The 18757-nt window shown below is 37.2% G+C and overlaps 1 protein-coding gene and 2 long non-coding RNA genes across 12 annotated transcripts in view; 2 read left to right on the top strand and 1 right to left on the bottom strand.

The window, feature by feature from the left end:
- LOC127530285 (uncharacterized) overlaps positions 1–18757 on the top strand; it is a 239525-nt gene that overhangs the window by 159537 nt on the left and 61231 nt on the right. The gene's annotated exons all lie outside the window — the stretch shown is intronic.
- mrps18a (mitochondrial ribosomal protein S18A) lies at positions 6697–18747 on the top strand. The gene is made up of 6 exons (XM_051936664.1): positions 6697–6876; positions 11686–11717; positions 12176–12280; positions 12588–12711; positions 18216–18288; positions 18366–18747. Exons 1-6 carry the CDS (start codon positions 6729–6731, stop codon positions 18508–18510), a joined length of 627 nt encoding a protein of 208 aa, XP_051792624.1. The 5' UTR covers positions 6697–6728; the 3' UTR covers positions 18511–18747.
- On the bottom strand, positions 12707–17168 carry LOC127530284 (uncharacterized). 10 transcript variants are annotated; one of them, XR_007936772.1, is made up of 6 exons: positions 15521–17168; positions 15430–15489; positions 14767–15398; positions 14644–14703; positions 13160–14581; positions 12707–13011 (listed from the first exon to the last, which is right to left on the bottom strand). It is a non-coding gene; the product is annotated as an uncharacterized LOC127530284 (long non-coding RNA). The 10 variants fall into 10 exon arrangements; XR_007936773.1 differs by having other exon boundaries at positions 12707–12920; positions 13347–14581; positions 14767–17167; XR_007936775.1 differs by having other exon boundaries at positions 13496–14581; positions 14767–17167.

Raw genomic sequence — 18757 nt, 5'->3', positions numbered from 1 at the left:
CAGGACTCAGAGGGAAAGTGGAGGAGGAAACGGACACAAAATTACTCATATTTATAATCTAATTATTATGACTTTAGTCCAGATATCTGAGCAGACTGACTAGAACTAAAGTTACACACATTTATAATTTCTGAGTCTTTATTCCAGATGTGTGACTGAGGTTAAATTTACTGGAGCTTCATGTTCTGATGAGGAGATAAAACAGCTGCAACATGTGGATTCTGTGGCTGTTTTGTGTCTTTTTACAGTCATGTCAGTTATGTTTCTCTTTGCAGTTGCTTTATCTTTCTATATAGAAATGTTGTGTCTCTTTGTGATCATTTTGTGTTAGAGTTTGTTTTCTGCCTCTATTCTCTTTGTGATTGTTTTGTATTAATTTACAGTTATCTTGTGTCTGTAGTTGTTTTGTGTTTCTTAGTGGTTGTTTTATGTCTTTTTGTGGTGGTTTCACATCTGTTTGTGGTGGTTTTGTGTGTTTTTGTGGAGGTTTTGTGTCTCTTTGTGGTGGTTTTGTGTCTCTTGGTGGTAGTTTTGTGTCTCTGTATTAATTTAGTGTCTCTTTGTTGTGGTTTTGTGTCTCTTTGTGGTTGTTTTATGTTTCTTTGTGGTGGTTTTGTGTCTTTTATGGGGGTTTTGTGTCTCTTTGTTGTGGTTTGTGTCTCTTGGTGGTAGTTTTGTGCCTCTTTGTAGTTGTTTTGTGTTTCTTTGTGGTGGTTTTGTGTCTCTTTGTGGTCATTTTGTGTGTATTTCCAGTTATATCATGTTTCTTTGTAGTTGTTTTGCGTCTCTGTAGCCTTTGTGAGTCTATTTTTGGTCATTTTGTGTCTCTTTCTGGTAGTTTGGTGTCTTTTTGCGCTCATTTTCTTTCTTTTTGCAGTTGTTTTGTGTCTCTTTGTGGTCATTTTGTGCACGTTTGTGGTCGTTTTGCATCTCTTTGTGTTTCTTTTCTGTCTCTTTGTGATCGTTTTGCATCTCTTTGTGGTCATTTTATTTCTGTTTGTGGTCGTTTTGTATCTTTTTGTGTTGATCTTGTGTCTTTATGTTGAGTTTTTGTCCATTTGTTGTCATTTTGTGTCTCATTGTGGTTGTTTTTTGTCTGTTTGTGGTCATTTTTTCTCTTTGCAGTTGTTTTGTGTCTCTCTGTGGACAATTTGTATCCGTTTGTGGTTGTTTTGCGTCAGTTTTTGGTTACTTTGTGTCTTCGTTGCTCACCCGCTGAGCTTCAGCAGATTGTTGGGGAGAGTCGGGGTGAAGACGCCGACCTTTTCCAACAGCAGTAACTTCCCACCGTGACATGGAACCAGCAGAGAGCTCCAGCAGAGCTCCAGCAGAGCTCCAGCAGCTCTGGCCTCCCCCGGCGCTGCTGTGAGCATGTCAGACGTACTCTTTTCATGTTCAGAGAAACCCAATCTGCTCCCCTCCTCCTCGGCCTGTTGGTCCAGCTCGGTGTTTCATTTGAATATCAAAGCTGGCCAGACGCTTCAAGTGACATTTCTGGGGCTTCTCTCTAGGAATGCGGTGTCTGAAGTGTCGTCGACGGAGGAGACAAAGAGTGCTCTGTGATCTGGCTGGTCTGCTGCAGCTTCTTCAAGAATCCTCCACATTCTTCTGTGTGAAACCAAGAAACTGATGGAGGACGAAGATCTGACGTAGTCCACAGCTGAGGGACACAAAGGACGGCTGCTTGGTGTCAATTTACATTTGTTTTGTGTCTTTTTGTGGACATTTTGTGTCTCTGTGATTGCTTGGGGTCTTTCTGTGGACATTTCATGTGTCTCTGCAGTTAAACTGTGTTTATTTACAATGATTTTGTGTCTTTTCTGCACATCTTGTGTGTCATTCCAGTTGTTTTACAACTTTTGTGTACATTTTGTGTCCAGGAATCCTTCACATTCTTGTGTCTGAAATCAGGACATTGAAGGTGGACAAGGATCTGACAAAGCTTACAGCTGAGGGACACAAAGGACGGCTGTTTGGGGTCTCTTTAGGGTTGTTTTGTGTCTTTTTGAATCTATTTACAGTTATTTTGTGTCATTTTGTGGTAGTTTTGTGTCTCTTTGCCATCATTTTGTGTCTCTTTAGGCTTATTTTCTGTCTCTGTGGCTAATTTATGTCTCTTTAGAGTAGTTTTGTGTCTTTTTGTGGACATTTTGTGTGTATCTACAGGTGTTTTGTGTCTTTTTATGCACATTTTGTGAGTGTTTCCAATTATTTTGCATCATTTTGTGTGTATTTACAATGATTTTCTTTTATGTGTACATTTTGTGTCTCTTTATGGTTGTTTTGTGTCTCTTTGTCTCTTGGTGGTTGTTTTGTGTCTCTTTCTGGTCAGTTTGTGTCTCTTTCTGGTCAGTTTGTGTCTCTTTGTGGTCAGTTTGTGTCTCTTTCTGGTCAGTTTGTGTCTCTTTCTGGTCAGTTTGTGTCTCTTTCTGGTCAGTTTGTGTCTCTTTCTGGTCAGTTTGTGTCTCTTTCTGGTCAGTTTGTGTCTCTTTCTGGTCAGTTTGTGTCTCTTTGTCTCTTGGTGGTTGTTTTGTGTCTCTTTCTGGTTAGTTTGTGTCTCTTTCTGGTCAGTTTGTGTCTCTTTGTCTCTTGGTGGTTGTTTTGTGTGTCTTTGTCTCTTGGTGGTTGTTTTGTGTCTCTTTCTGGTCAGTTTGTGTCTCTTTCTGGTCAGTTTGTGTCTCTTTCTGGTCAGTTTGTGTCTCTTTCTGGTCAGTTTGTGTCTCTTTGTGGTCAGTTTGTGTCTCTTTCTGGTCAGTTTGTGTCTCTTTGTCTCTTGGTGGTTGTTTTGTGTGTCTTTGTCTCTTGGTGGTTGTTTTGTGTCTCTTTCTGGTCAGTTTGTGTCTCTTTGTGGTCAGTTTGTGTCTCTTTCTGGTCAGTTTGTGTCTCTTTGTGGTCAGTTTGTGTCTCTTTCTGGTCAGTTTGTGTCTCTTTGCCATCATTTTATGTCCCTCTGTGATCTTTTTGTGTTCTTTAGGCCTCACAGTTCACTCGCCGTGTGAAACGTTGTGAACATATTTGCGTTTGAGCAGCCGTGATGTTGAACGCGGCTGTGAGGGAACACACAGGTTGGTCTGTGGAATATCTGCCATTAAAGCCTCCCTGCAGAGTTTTCATTTAAACCAATAAAACTTATGTTTATGCCCGGCGTTGCTTACCGCCGCCGTCGTCTTTAAAGTCCAACAAACACGCTGGATGCATTTGCTTGGTCGTAAAAGCTTTACGAGGCTGATTTTTGGATGTTTTGTTGGCGCGCTGCTGCTCTGCTTGGCACAGCCTCGGCCTGCTGCACCTGCTGACAATGAACGGAGACAAAGGAAGCAGTTTTAGGAGTTCACCTTGTAACTGTGGCTGATGGGAGCAGACTGGAGCTCTGACAGGACTGAATGTCACGCCTCAAACCAGCCATTTAAAAACAACAGCAGCAGCAGGTTTAGTTCTGTATTTAGTGAGACGAATCCGTGCAACAATTTACTGTTTTTATACAGATTTATTTTACAGATAATAACAAACAAAATTACACTATTACATTATTTTATTTGTGTTTATATCAGCAAAATATTCACATTTTAGATCTATTTATTGTTAAATGAATGAAAAAATACGTTTTCTCTGACTTTTTTATTTGTATTTATTTATTTATTTATTTTAAGATTTTACCAGATGGAGTTCACAACTACATATATCTGGTAAAAAAAAAAAAAAGAATAAATAAATCATTAAAAATAAATAATAAATAACTAAAAAAATTTCATGTTAACTGTACAAATAAAATGGCCAAAACCTTTTTATTTGCATTTGGATCAGTAAAGAATATTCACATTTTAGATCTAAATTTATTGTTGTAATTATTATTGCATTATTCTATTTTCCCATTTTTACAGTTTTTTGTGGCAAAAAAATAAAAAAATCTAATTTTATTTGTATTCATTTGCATATTTATTTTACACATAGTGACTTTTTTTACAATGTTTTACAGTATTTTACTTTTTACCATATTTAAATCAGTAAAAATATGATTATTTTATAGATATTTCCAATTATTTGGAAGAAAATTATGTACATTAGGGATTTAAATGTATTAAGTTTAAAGGACTAAAGAGTACATCTTTTTTTTTTCTGTTCTTTGACAAATTTCGACTGAAAAATTTTACAATATTTTTTACTACATTTAAATCAACAAAATATAGAATTATTTGTCAAATATATATGTGTGTATTGAAGAATGAAAGATTTAAAATATTTTTTCAACATTTTGTAACTGTATTTATTGTCTTGTAAAACCCCAGGAAACAAAGCATTAATTAAAAAGGCTCAAACTGTTTTTATTGTGCACATCAGGAATCTGCTTTATAAATAATAATCCATTATTTTTCATGTTTTGATGGGAATTTTTTTTACTGTATTTAAATCAGGAAAAAATAATTTTACAGATATTTGCTGCTAGTTGAAAAAAAGATGTGCATTAAGACAGAAAAATGGTTTTAAAAGCTGTAATTACATTTTATTTTTTCCAGATTTTCCCATATTCGTTCCATCTAATAAATATTAATTTATATTTATATTATGTTTACATTTTTTACAGATATTTGTTGTTATATTTTACCTGTTTTTATTACTATTTCTGACTGCTACAGCCCGACATCATTTCTCAGCATATTTTTCCTTCCAGATTTCCACCACTTTATATTGTTTTTTTTTTCTTTTTTTCTCCCACACAAAGGCCTCTAATTTCACTAAAGACGTCGTGTGGATTCCTTCTGTCGTGTTTAAGGATGAACCTTTGTGAGCAGATGTTTACCTGCAGGACTTCTTAAAGCTTCTTTTATTCAAACAGATAAAACTGTGAGATAAAACCTGAAAAACAGCGGAACACCAAAGGCTCGGTGTTCTGGTGATAACATCAAACGTTATCTCCTCATGTTTCCACAGCGAAGCCTCTCATGTTCATCTGATGGAGCTTTGAGTTTATCTCCTGAAGCAACATGAAAGAGTCCCACAGATGCAGTTTGTTACCGCTTTACCGCCGTGTTTCTGTGTTTTTATCCTGATCTCTCTGCGGGTTTGGATCACTTTCTTTCCTCCAGAGGTTTTTTAAAATTCGTTAGATAATCTGCAACGGCGTGTTTTAACTTTATTAGTTAGATTCAGATCTCTGTTCATATTTTATTGAAGCTTTTGATGATAAATCTGTGAAGTCCTTTAGAGAGGGAGAATTCTCTTTTTTCCACTTTTTAAATAAAGTCAGATTAGATAAGTCGTTAAAACACAAGATAAACTCACAAACAGACAGTGATTTTTTTTGTGACTTAAAGCCTCTTTTAGACTTATTTTGTTAACCTGATAGCATCTGAACAGATCAGATTGAATTAATACACATTTTTCCAACATTTTACTTCAACACAGCACAAATCTGAACTGATGCAGCTGCATTAACAGTTGTTTGCATTGATTTAAGGAATCATTTTTCCACATTTCAGAGTCAATATTGGTCCAAAAACACCACAGAGATCAAAAGACACAGTCAGAAAACCAAAAAACGCCTCCCTGTTTACAATTTTACATCTATTACAAACTGAAATGTCCATAAAATCTAACTTTACCGCGAGTTTATGCAGGCTGTGATGTTTGATTGTTGTTTCCAGCTGTTTGGGATTATTTCCTCTGAGTTTATTAAATATTCACAGCATCAAACAGCAGCAAGATCATTAAAAAAAGAGAAAACTGCACACATTAATCAACAAATCCATTAATTAGTTGTAATTATAAATGATTCCTGGAAGTCACAGTTTATCAGCTGCAGGTGAATCATTACTTGTGTCCTTGTGTTGAAGCTCCACTGCAGATTATTTTTATTTTACTGTTAGATTGTCTTCATAGGACACTAGAAATAAACTCCATAGGTTCAGTCTCTTGGTTTTTAGTGCATCATTGTTATTTAATTAAAGTTTTATGTGTCATTTGCTCTTACACATGGGAAATAAAATTAACATTATTAGATCTCTACCTCTTTATTATTTATAACATTGTGACTTTTTCTCATTTTTGTTTTTTTGAAGAGAATTGTTGTTTTTGTTTATTTCTATTGTTATTGCACAGCCTTAAGATCATCACTTTGCATTCCACTGCACATGTGACAAACAAATGAATAAATCTTTTTTTTTTAATGTCTCTTTTACAAAGCTTTGGAATAACAAAACATCAGGAAAAACACTCCTCAAAAATAGAAAAATCCGTAAATAATGAGCAGGTTGTGAGATTAAACTGCAAAAACACAAAAATGCTCCTCGTGTTTAACTTATTCTACATCACTGGATCTTCTGCCCAGTTTTGTGTTTTTGGGGTTTATTTGTCCACCAGCAGCTATGTTCAATATTTCATGTCTGAAAAGATATTTTCCAACATCACTGCTGTTTCTCTCTTGTGTTTAATTTAGTTTTGTAATCTGCTGTTTTGTGTTTTGCCGTTAACAATAATAATGAGCCATCTGCTTCATAATAAGACTCATAAATCTGAAAATTAATTTGTTTATTTGTACTGAAAAGGAATTTTCTTTTTGGCCAAACAATAAACCATGAGAAGATAAATTACTAAACTCACATTTGTCATTGATTTGTGTTTAACCTATTTTCTCTATTCTGGCTGCAGTAACTGCTTTTCACCAAGGGAGCCGCTGTTAGTTTCTCGCGAGATTACGACACCGGAAGAGGGGAAGGTCAGAGTAGTCCAACATGGCGGCCCGCAGTGTGCTGAGGTCCGTCTGGAGCTCGTTTTCGGGTCTAAAACTCGGAGTTTCGGGCTCTAATGCGGGAGTTCTGCAGCGGGTAAATGTTCCGCTGGTTCCCGCTTTAACCGTCCAGAGCAGAGGGGTCCGACAAGGTGAGAATTATTTATAAAGAAACACCTTTTTAGCCTGTTTGTGTGTTAGCTTCATGCTAACATGGCGACGCTGGGAGCTTCCAGTTTGGTTTAAATTCTTAACGTTTCCTTCATTTATGTCCTTTATTTACACACTGACGGATCAAGGAAACAGTTGTCAATTAGTTTATTTTATTCTTTAGTAAATTAATATTTCAACTGACATCTGAAGCGACGCAAAATTGTTCAAATCCTTCAAATTGTTACATATTTTTGAGAACAGGGTTAATTTATACTCCAAAAATAATTCACATAAGGATATTATTTAATGGAAGTGGAGCATTTATTTATTTGTTTATTTTTCTAGTGCCGTTACCAGTTTTTAGTAGTTGAGGAGACTGATAACCAGATTTAAATTTGGAGATAAAAGATTAAATTTGCAGAATAACAAACATTTGAAAAATGTTTGACTAAAGTCAAAGAAAAATAATGAAAAAAGGCGAAAAATTCTCCAAAATATTTAAATATTTGACCAGAGTCCCCCAAACTGTATTTTTTTAATTACAAAAGCTTGAATCAAAATCAAATTGAGCTTAAAAATCATATGAAATATATTGATCTGTCCCCAATTAGCCTATTTTTTTTTTAAATTACTAATAATATGTACAAAATGGCTCAAAATTTCAACAAAATGGCTCAAAATTTCAACAAAATGGCTCAAATTTCTGTTACTTGTCATGGCAAATTTAACTTCATCGTGGATTTTTTTGGACAAACAGGTTTCTTCTGACTAGAAATGATACAAACAAGTGACAAAACATTATGTTAGAGATGAATTTGTCATATTGTAATCAAAATGTCTGAAATTAGGGCTGGGCGATATGACGATAGATATCGTCTGGACGATAGAAAATGTCTATCGTTTTATGTGAAGATCCTATCGTTTATATCGCAGTGTCCCAAAACACGCTTTACGGCAGTATTTTACGTCACCGACATGCCTTACGGAAAGCCCAGGCACGCAGCAGTGTTACCAACTTAGCCAAAGCTCATAGCGACTTTTTTTTGTCAAAAGCGACTAGCCACAAATCTAGCGACTTTTTGTGCCGTTTTGGAGACTCTGACAGGAAAACTCGGATCATTCTGTACTTACTGTTTTCAACAAGCAGCAGGTGCTGCTGTGAGCTTCTCCCCCTCACAGAGCACAGGCTGTCAGTCCAGTAACCCCACAGCAGACCCAGTGTATGATTAGAGGAGACCCACATCACAGCCAGACGACAGGTGAATTGTGCATGCACAAAGTCACTACAGATCCCATCCAGACTTACGGAGCGGGATATAAATGAAAATGTTTATTCACTGTCATGCTAAAATAAACCACAGCATTTAGCCTCGAGTACAAAAACATATTCTGGGTGTTTTATATTCACTTTTTGGTCTCTTCCACGACGTTATTCCTCTCTCCTACAACGTTGATTACAATTACATGCAAACTGGGAAATATGAACACGAACAACCAGCTCAAACCGACGAGCTTGTAGCTAAAAGAGGGGGAACTTCTGTCATATGGCGGTGGTTTGGATTTAAAAAGACCAACAAGGATCAGACTACCGTACTTTGTTGGTATGCCGCTGCCCGCTCCCATTCATTCACTGAATTTACCAAGGGGCGGCATGGCTCAGTGGGTAGAGTGGCCGTCTTGTAACCGAAGGGTTGCCGGTTCGATCCTCGCCCCGTCGTGTTCGAGGTGTCCCTGAGCAAGACACCTAATCCCTAATAGCTCCTGGTGGGTTGTGGTTAGCGCCTTGCATGGCAGCTTCCGCCATCAGTGTGTGAATGGGTGAATGTGATGTATTATGTAAAGCGCTTTGGGTACCTTGCAGGTATAGTAAAGCGCTATATAAATACAGACCATTTACCATTTACCAAAAATATGCTATATCGTGATGTATATTGTATCGGGATATAAAATTTTGGTCATATCGCCCAGCCCTATCTGAAATTATTTATTTGCTTGAAATTGTTGCATATTTTTGAGAATAGGGTTCATTTATACCCCCAACTTGTTCACATAAAAGGAAAAAATATTCACTTTTGAGCCAAAATTACCCAAATCTGAGCTGAAACGTTCGTTCTCGCTGGTCTGTCAGACGTTTAAAAAGCTGAACATATTGTGGAAAACCTACTTCAAAAAGACAAATCCGAGTTAAATCACGTTCAGCTGATTCAGGTTTTTAAATCTGCTCTCAAAAAATGTCAAGAACCAGAAGAAAGAACACCAAACAGAAAGAAGTGACTCATTTGGCTTTTCTTGTCTTTTTCCACATAAACAAAGCATTTCTGCCTTTTTTCCTTAACATCAGAGCTAAAGCAAAACCCAGATGTTTAAATGAAATAAAACACTGTCAGCAGGTGTTAAAATATTTAGTTCCTCTGTTCATCTTTCATCACAGTCATTCTGCTCTCTGTTTTATTGCTTTGCTGTTCACTTACTTCACTGTTTAAGGTGTGAATATCTCAGTATTTACTGTTCATAGCTCTACATTTTTGTTCACTTCTGCTGATCTCTGGCTCACTTTAAAATGCTCTTTTACACATAATTGTGGCTGTAAATGGTAGTTAAACACTAAATTAGCTTCTCTGACCTGCTGCTCTTGGTTAAATACGTGTTTTTTTATTTTATGTAAGTACTTTGCAAGCACAGAAAACACTGCAGTAAAACCACTTTGTGCTCACACACTCGGCCAGTTAGACTCATTCTGCGTCTTTGATTTATATACATTTAAACACACAAATCTGGTCTACAATGGCGTGTGTGATAATCGTAGGTCGACCAGCATTTCTTATGGATGCTTTTTAACCTTTTTATTCTTACTGTTCTACTCTATTTATAGTTTTTAGCATCAATAGTTTATTTCTTGCACGATTTGCAGCTTCTTTCTCTTAAATGTTCCGTGTGTGAGCTGCTGGACGGATGGAATTTCAACAATTAGATGAAAAAGGTCTGTATCTACGTCTGTCTGGGTATAACTTGCCAACTACAGTTTTGCGTCCTGCTGCCACGTTTTCACTTTATGAGGATTGGAAATAATAGTAAACACTTTTCAGGCGTTTGTCCTAAATGATAAAGTAGATTTGTGTAAACGTCTGATGTTGTTCTGAACCACAGATCTGCTCAGTGTTTTACTTTGACGGCTCTGTTTCTGCTCCTGTCTTGTATTTTTCTCTCAGCTGTGGGAGGAAAAGTTACAAAGATGATGACATACCGCTGTCAAATGCCTGGATCGTGTTTTTAAAGCCTCTCTGCTATCTGTGTTATTTGCTATCATGACGTGAAAAGTGATTTCTCTCTCGTATTGTGAAACATTTGTAAAAGTAACTGAAGCAGACTCGACTTTTTTCTCTACATGCAGAGCTCTGTGCTGCTGGTTTAAACTGGATGTTTTTGGTTCTGCAGCTGAAATATCACCATAAAACTGACTCATTTCTGCAAACTTTGCAGCTGGTAGAAGTGAATTAATTGATTTATATCTGCTGGTGAATTTCATCTGTTTGGTTGTTTCGTGATGTATTTGCTGAGAATGATGATTTTTTTTGTGATGACAGTAACTAAAATATGAACTAAACGGAGATAAACAAATAAGTTTGCAGAAAAACACGTATTTGAGGCCCCATAAACAAGCCCAGAATGGTTCAACAGAGAAAAATAATCCAAAATCACTTCAAATTCTCCAAAATTATTAAATATTTGGCAAAAATCCCTCAAGCTTGATTACTTTTTGAAATTACAAAAGCTTGAATCAAAATGTGCTAAAAATCAGCTAAAATATATTAAAGCCTGCCCCAAACTACCCTGTTTTTAATAAATTACTAGTAATTCATACAGAATGGCTTAAAATTTCAAGAAAATGGCTCAGAATTTCAAAACAATGGCTAAATTTCAACAAAATGGCTCAAAATTTCCCCGAAATGAGTCAAAATGTCAAGAAAACGGCTCAAAATTCAACAGTTTCTCAAACTACCGAAAAAAATGGCTGAAAATTTCAACAAAGGGTTCAAAACTTCAACCAAATTTTTCAAAAATGGCTCAAATTTCAACAAAATGGCTCAAAATTTCTGCAAAATTTTCCAAAATGACCCACAAAAAAGTCCAAAAGAACAAAAAAAATGTCCAGAATGCTCAAAGTTTGTCCAAAATTACAATAAAATCACTTAAAATTTCTACAAAATGGCTCAAAATTTCAAGAACATGGCTAAAAATTCTAATAAATGGCTCAAATTTCTCCAAAAATTTTCAGAATAGACACAATTCATTCCAAAATGACCCAAAACAAAAAGGACAGAAATTTTCCAGAATGCCCAAAGTTTGTCCAAAATTTCAATAAAAATCATTCAAAATTTTGACAATAACACCAAAAAGTTTCCAGAATGACGCTGAAATTACTGCATTTATATTTTCCATGTGTTTAAATAAACCAAAACTCTTTGATTTAAAAACGCCTAAAAACACCAAATATTCCATCTGTTTGTCCAAACCGTCCCTAATAAACAGAAACTCTTCCAGTGTTTGTCTCCATGGAGATCCTGCTTCTTCTTTTGATAAATAAACAACATTTGCTGTTTCCTGCTGGACTTTCTTCAATAAAAGCATCTTTCCACAAACTGAGTCACTTTAAATGAAGCTTCATTAAAATTAACACGTCAGAGCTCATTTCACTTCTTGTTTCTTTCCTCCTCACGTTAAATCCGTTTAATCTGCTTCTACTTCTGCACTTTGAGGTGTGATTTAAACAGTTAAACGTGTTCAGTGTCGTCTACTTTCTGTTGCAGTGGTGGAGAAGCAGGACGGGAAAACGACGACCGTAAGTAAAACCCTGAGCTGAAATGTTCCGTCTTCTGTCTGTTTGTTTGTTAAATAAACGGATACGAGGAGTTTCCTGCTTCCCAAAGAGGTCAAAGTAAAATGGCACCAATTTACCACAAAAACAGATGAAAAATCACTATAAAGACTCTAAATCGGCACAAAAAAGCACAATCACCACAAAACTGTGATATTCAGATGCTGTGGTAGAAACTCCTCTATGGACTCGTAGCTTTAATGAAATGCGACTTGTTGGTCCTTCAGATGTAGCTTCTGAATCTCGGGCACATATGACGTGTTTTTGCTGCACACAGACTGGTTTTCTGTATATTTAACTTCTAAAGTTCCTTTCTGAGCAGAAAACCAGGATCTGCAGTACTTGACGTGTAGGCTGCAGCATGTAGAGCAGTCTGAGTCCATGACGTCCTCCTCACACTGAATGAAGTCCGTCTCTTTCAGATTGAAGGTCACATCCAGGACCTTCCAGCTGCTCCTCAGCCTCCAAACCCTGAAGCTCAGTGTCCCATCTACAGATGGAACCTGCAGCACAGATACAACTACACGGTAAACACCTGTTTGTCAGTTTATCTGCCTGTCCATCAGTCTGTCCGTCAGTCAGTCCATCCATCCATCCATCCGTCTGTCCATCCATTCGTCCATCTGTCTATCCGTCCATCAGTCTGTCCATCAGTCCGTCCATCAGTCTGTCCGTCCATCTGTCAGTCTGTCCATCAGTCTGTCCATCAGTCTGTCCATCAGTCTGTCCATCAGTCCGTCCATCAGTCTGTCCGTCCATCTGTCAGTCTGTCCATCAGTCCGTCCGTCTGTCCATCACACGTTGACCTTCTGTCCTGTCCCTGTCCTCCTCCAGGACGTCCTGCTGCTCAGTCAGTTCATCAGGTCTGATGGAGGGATGCTGCCTCGGAGGGTCACTGGTCTCTGTCCAGAGGAGCATCGAAAGATCACCATCTGTGTCCAGATGGCTCACCGAGCAGGTCAGAGTTCCACCTCCAGCTCTATTCACCTGTTGGTAGGACTTTGTTGTTTATTTACCTGTTGGTAGGACTTTGTTGTTTATTCACCTGTTGGTAGGACTTTATGTTGTTTATTTACCTGTTGGTAGGACTTTATGTTGTTTATTTACCTGTTGGTAGGACTTTATGTTGTTTATTTACCTGTTGGTAGGACTTTGTTGTTTCTTCACCTGTTGGTAGGACTTTGTGTTGTTTTTTTACCTGTTGGTAGGACTTTGTTGTTTATTTACCTGTTGGTAGGACTTTATGTTGTTTATTTACCTGTTGGTAGGACGTTGTTGTTTCTTCACCTGTTGGTAGGACTTTGTTGTTTCTTCACCTGTTGGTAGGACTTTGTGTTGTTTTTTACCTGTTGGTAGGACTTTGTTGTTTATTTACCTGTTGGTAGGACTTTATGTTGTTTATTTACCTGTTGGGAGGAGGACTTTATGTTGTTTATTTACCTGTTGGTAGGACTTTATGTTGTTTATTTACCTGTTGGTAGGACTTTGTTGTTTCTTCACCTGTTGGTAGGACTTTATGTTGTTTATTTACCTGTTGGTAGGACTTTATGTTGTTTATTTACCTGTTGGTAGGACTTTATGTTGTTTATTTACCTGTTGGTAGGACTTTGTTGTTTCTTCACCTGTTGGTAGGACTTTGTGTTGTTTTTTTACCTGTTGGTAGGACTTTGTTGTTTATTTACCTGTTGGTAGGACTTTATGTTGTTTATTTACCTGTTGGTAGGACGTTGTTGTTTCTTCACCTGTTGGTAGGACTTTGTTGTTTCTTCACCTGTTGGTAGGACTTTGTGTTGTTTTTTTACCTGTTGGTAGGACTTTGTTGTTTATTTACCTGTTGGTAGGACTTTATGTTGTTTATTTACCTGTTGGGAGGAGGACTTTATGTTGTTTATTTACCTGTTGGTAGGACTTTATGTTGTTTATTTACCTGTTGGTAGGACTTTGTTGTTTCTTCACCTGTTGGTAGGACTTTGTGTTGTTTTTTTACCTGTTGGTAGGACTTTGTTGTTTATTTACCTGTTGGTAGGACTTTGTTGTTTCTTCACCTGTTGGTAGGACTTTATGTTGTTTATTTACCTGTTGGTAGGACTTTGTTGTTTCTTCACCTGTTGGTAGGACTTTGTGTTGTTTCTTCACCTGTTGGTAGGACTTTGTTGTTTATTTACCTGTTGGTAGAACTTTGTTGTTTATTTACCTGTTGGTAGGACTTTGTTGTTTATTTACCTGTTGGTAGGACTTTGTGTTGTTTCTTCACCTGTTGGTAGGACTTTGTTGTTTATTTACCTGTTGGTAGGACTTTGTGTTGTTTATTTACCTGTTGGTAGGACTTTATGTTGTTTATTTACCTGTTGGTAGGACGTTGTTGTTTCTTCACCTGTTGGTAGGACTTTGTTGTTTCTTCACCTGTTGGTAGGACTTTGTGTTGTTTTTTTACCTGTTGGTAGGACTTTGTTGTTTATTTACCTGTTGGTAGGACTTTATGTTGTTTATTTACCTGTTGGTAGGAGGACTTTATGTTGTTTATTTACCTGTTGGTAGGACTTTATGTTGTTTATTTACCTGTTGGTAGGACTTTGTTGTTTCTTCACCTGTTGGTAGGACTTTGTTGTTTCTTCACCTGTTGGTAGGACTTTGTGTTGTTTTTTTACCTGTTGGTAGGACTTTGTTGTTTGTTTACCTGTTGGTAGGACTTTGTGTTGTTTCTTCACCTGTTGGTAGAACTGTGTTGTTTATTTACCTGTTGGTAGGACTTTATGTTGTTTATTTACCTGTTGGTAGGACTTTGTTGTTTATTTACCTGTTGGTAGGACTTTATGTTGTTTATTTACCTGTTGGTAGGACTTTATGTTGTTTATTTACCTGTTGGTAGGACTTTATGTTGTTTATTTACCTGTTGGTAGGACTTTGTTGTTTCTTCACCTGTTGGTAGGACTTTGTGTTGTTTTTTTACCTGTTGGTAGGACTTTATGTTGTTTATTTTCCCGGTTGGTAGGACTTTATGTTGTTTATTTACCTGTTGGTAGGACTTTATGTTGTTTATTTACCTGTTGGTAGGAGGACTTTATGTTGTTTATTTACCTGTTGGTAGGACTTTATGTTGTTTATTTACCTGTTGGTAGGACTTTGTTGTTTCTTCACCTGTTGGTAGGACTTTGTTGTTTCTTCACCTGTTGGTAGGACTTTGTGTTGTTTTTTTACCTGTTGGTAGGACTTTGTTGTTTGTTTACCTGTTGGTAGGACTTTGTGTTGTTTCTTCACCTGTTGGTAGGACTTTGTGTTGTTTCTTCACCTGTTGGTAGGACTTTGTTGTTTATTTACCTGTTGGTAGGACTTTGTTGTTTATTTACCTGTTGGTAGGACTTTGTTGTTTATTTACCTGTTGGTAGGACTTTGTGTTGTTTCTTCACCTGTTGGTAGGACTTTGTTGTTTATTTACCTGTTGGTAGGACTTTGTTGTTTATTTACCTGTTGGTAGGACTTTGTTGTTTATTTACCTGTTGGTAGGACTTTGTGTTGTTTCTTCACCTGTTGGTAGGACTTTGTTGTTTATTTACCTGTTGGTAGGACTTTGTGTTGTTTCTTCACCTGTTGGTAGGACTTTGTTGTTTATTTACCTGTTGGTAGGACTTTGTGTTGTTTCTTCACCTGTTGGTAGGACTTTGTGTTGTTTCTTCACCTGTTGGTAGGACTTTGTTGTTTATTTACCTGTTGGTAGGACTTTGTGTTGTTTCTTCACCTGTTGGTAGGACTTTGTGTTGTTTCTTCACCTGTTGGTAGGACTTTATATTCTCCACTGGTTCTATCTTTTTGTGGCGATTGTCCGTCTTTTTGTGGTCATTTTGGCTCTTTGTAGTGATTTTGCTTTTTTTTTAGTGATTTCGCGTCTTATTTTGTGTGTCTTTGTCTTCATTTTGTGACTCTTGGTATTGGTTTTGTGTAATTTTGTGTCTCTTTGCTGCTCTTATGCTGGTTTTACATCTGGTTGTGTTCATTCTGCATCTCAGTGATTAATTCTGTCTTTCTGTTGTCGTTTTGTGCCTTTATAGTCGTTTTTCTGACTTTCTGAATGATTTTGTGTGTCTTTTATGGCTGTTTTGTCTTTGTTAGCGTTGGTTTTGCTTTTCTTTGTGTTGATTTTGCTTCTTTTTTTAGTCAGTTTTGATCACTTTTTGGTTAGTTTGTGTGTCTCATTTTGCATCTCTGTTGGTTTGTGTCTTTTTTGCGTCTAGTTGGCGTTTTATGTGTCTAAAAGGTGATGTTTTATCTCCGTTTATACAGAATTGGCATCTGTTTCTGTTCATTTTGCATCTTTTAGCATTTGTTTCAGTCTGTGTGGGTTATTTGTGTCTCTTTGTGTTTGTTTCCAGTCATTTTGTGTCTCTTTGGTCCCTTTGACTTGATGCCAGTGAACTCTGAGTTAAATAGGTCAGAACTAACAGCCTGACTGTTCAGGACGCTGTGGAAACACTGGAGGTGTTCACGAGTAAATATTGGGTTAAATGTGGAGGCTGATAATGTGGAACTTTCCTCCTGATAAAAACAACTCCTACAATATTGACCGACCCATCCATCAGCCGGCCTTCAGGAATCATTTTCATGTGGTGCCATTAAAACGTCCCGACAGGAGAAATACTTTAATTAATGATGGAATACGTAACGTTCCCGAAACCTTCAGCACCACATTTCTATTTACAGCTGCACCCAAACCTGCAGTGACCTTTACACCCACACAAAAACAGACACACAGCCGGGCTTTCACTGCTTGGTGTCGCTGTTTTGTGTCTTTGTGCGGTGGTTTTGCATCTTTTTCTAGCAATTCTTTTGCGTTTTGTTGGTGATTCTGTATCTTTTTGTGGTGCTTTTGAACCATTTTGTGGTGATTTTACATGTTTTTATGGTGAGTTTGCATCTTTTTGTGGTCATTTTGCATCTTTGTGAGGATTTTACATGTTTTTGTGGTAATTTTGTGGTTTTTTTTTTTGTGGTAATTCCGCATCTTTTTGGTGTGATTTTGCATCTTTCTTTGGTGATTTAACATTTTTTGTGCTGATTTTGCTGCTTTTTGTGCTGATTTTGCATCTTTTAATGGTTATTTTGTGTCTTTGTTGTAATTTCACATCCTTTTGTCATGATTCTGTGTCTTTCTATGGTGATTTTACACCTTTTAGAAGTGATTTTGCGTCTTTTTGGTAATTTGGCATCTTTTTGTGGTGATTTTGTGTCTTTGTATGATGATTTCACTTCTTTCTGTGGTGATTTTGCAACTTTTGTGGTGATTTTGTGTCCTTTTGTGTGGATTTTATCTTTTCCCTCCCTTAAGGCCTTATTAGTCCAAACAAATAAAATAATAAAGTATAAGAAGAATAAAAATCCAGTATTTGCAGCACATCAAACCGTTTGAACTTTATTTTAAACTGGAACAATAAGTTCCATCTGGGAGACAAAAGGACAGAAAAGTGGTGATTTTCACTGCAGAAAGCTGACAGGATGGTAATTGAGTTGTTGCATGTCAGATTTCTCCAAACTAAGTATTTATTTATCTCTAAACAAACTATCAAAGCTGGATTTTGTCTGCTTGGTTTACACGGAGGATAAACACCGTCCAGATGTGGGACTGCAGGTCTCACTCAGTGTGAATCTTTTTCTGGTGATTTTGCATCCTTTCATACTGATTTCATTTCTTTTTGTGTTCATTTCACCTTTTTTGTGATTTTACACTTTTTTTTTTGCTTGTTTCACATATTTTTGTGGTGATTTTGCCTATTTTTTTCACAAGTTTAGTTGTTTTTGTGCTGATTTTTCATCAGTTTGTGGTGATTTAAAATATTTTCATAGTGACTGTGTTTCTGTGGTGATTTTACGTCTTTTTTGTGGGTTTTTTGCATCTTTTTCTGGTGATTTTGCATCTTTCTGTGGTGATTTTGTGTCTTTTTTAGTGATTTTTGCATATTGTTGTGTTAATTTTGTATCTCTGTGGTGATTTCACATCTTTTTGAGGTAATTGTGCATCTTTTTGGTCTTTTTGTGTCATTTTTAGTGATTTTTGCATATTATTGTGTTATTTTTGTATCTCTGTGGCGATTTTGTGTCATTTTGTGATGATTTTACATCTTTTTTGTGATTTTGTGTCTTTTTCTGGTGATTTTGTGTCATTTTGTGATGATTTTGCATCTTTTTTGGGTGACTTTGTGTCATTTTGTGATGATTTTACATCTTTTTGAGATATTTTTGCATCTTTTTTTGGGTGATTGTGTTCTTTTCTCTACCTGCAGCCTTACTACCATAAATGAACTGCAGACTACCACATAAAGCTTTACACAGACACATTGAATCATTGTGAGCTGCTTATTTAAGACTGGAATCATTTTGAATCTTAACATGTGTCATTAATATTTCTTCTCTTTCTGCTGTTTTCACATGAATCTCAGTGATTACGTTGTTTTTTTCCCCTCTTTGTTAAAGGTTTACTTCCGGACCACAAACCCAAACTTCCAGAAGGTCACGTCCCAAAGAGGCCCAAGCAGCAGCTCAACAGGTGAGCTCTCAGCTCTGCTCTTGTTTCTGACCGCTGCTCGTTTCAAACTGTTCATAACTCTTCACTCTTTGCTGCAGATACCTGACCCGCTTCGCCGTCGACACGGTGAAGCCCATCTACAAACGGGGGCTCAAGTGGTGCAAGAAGAGGATGGCGGTGGGCCACCCGGTGCTGAAGGACAACGTTCGCTACGGAAAGAAGCCTCTGTACACCAAACACTGATCTGTGGCTTCCTCTGGGTGGGCTGAGGAAAGCTTCATCCATCTGTATTTATGCTGTTGTTTACGGACTCCCGGTGAATCACGCTCGGCTCCGCCCGGACCAAACGCCCCGGCCGGTGCAGCTCGGAGCGCCTTGAAGCTGATCTGAGCTGCAGCGGGTCGGTTTCTCAGTAGGTGGTTGGGTTCGCTGTGTAAACTCCAGGCAACGCAGATGTGCAAATAAAACGTGTTTACTCGGCCTCTCGGCG

This window comes from Acanthochromis polyacanthus, chromosome 16 (assembly GCF_021347895.1).
Source record: "Acanthochromis polyacanthus isolate Apoly-LR-REF ecotype Palm Island chromosome 16, KAUST_Apoly_ChrSc, whole genome shotgun sequence".
Taxonomy (NCBI): domain Eukaryota; kingdom Metazoa; phylum Chordata; class Actinopteri; family Pomacentridae; genus Acanthochromis; species Acanthochromis polyacanthus.
The sequence above is the reverse complement of the archived record's forward strand: the minus strand, read 5'-3'. Positions and strand labels throughout refer to the sequence as shown.

What these genes read in the sequence shown, in the direction of transcription:
- mrps18a (XM_051936664.1), top strand. Translation starts at nt 6,729, where the DNA reads ATGGCGGCCCGCAGTGTGCTGAGGTCCGTCTGGAGCTCGTTTTCGGGT. An exon ending in GAGCAGAGGGGTCCGACAAG is followed by an intron (nt 6,877 to 11,685) that starts GTGAGAATTATT and finishes TTTCTGTTGCAG; the next exon opens with TGGTGGAGAAGCAGGACGGG. An exon ending in AGGACGGGAAAACGACGACC is followed by an intron (nt 11,718 to 12,175) that starts GTAAGTAAAACC and finishes CGTCTCTTTCAG; the next exon opens with ATTGAAGGTCACATCCAGGA.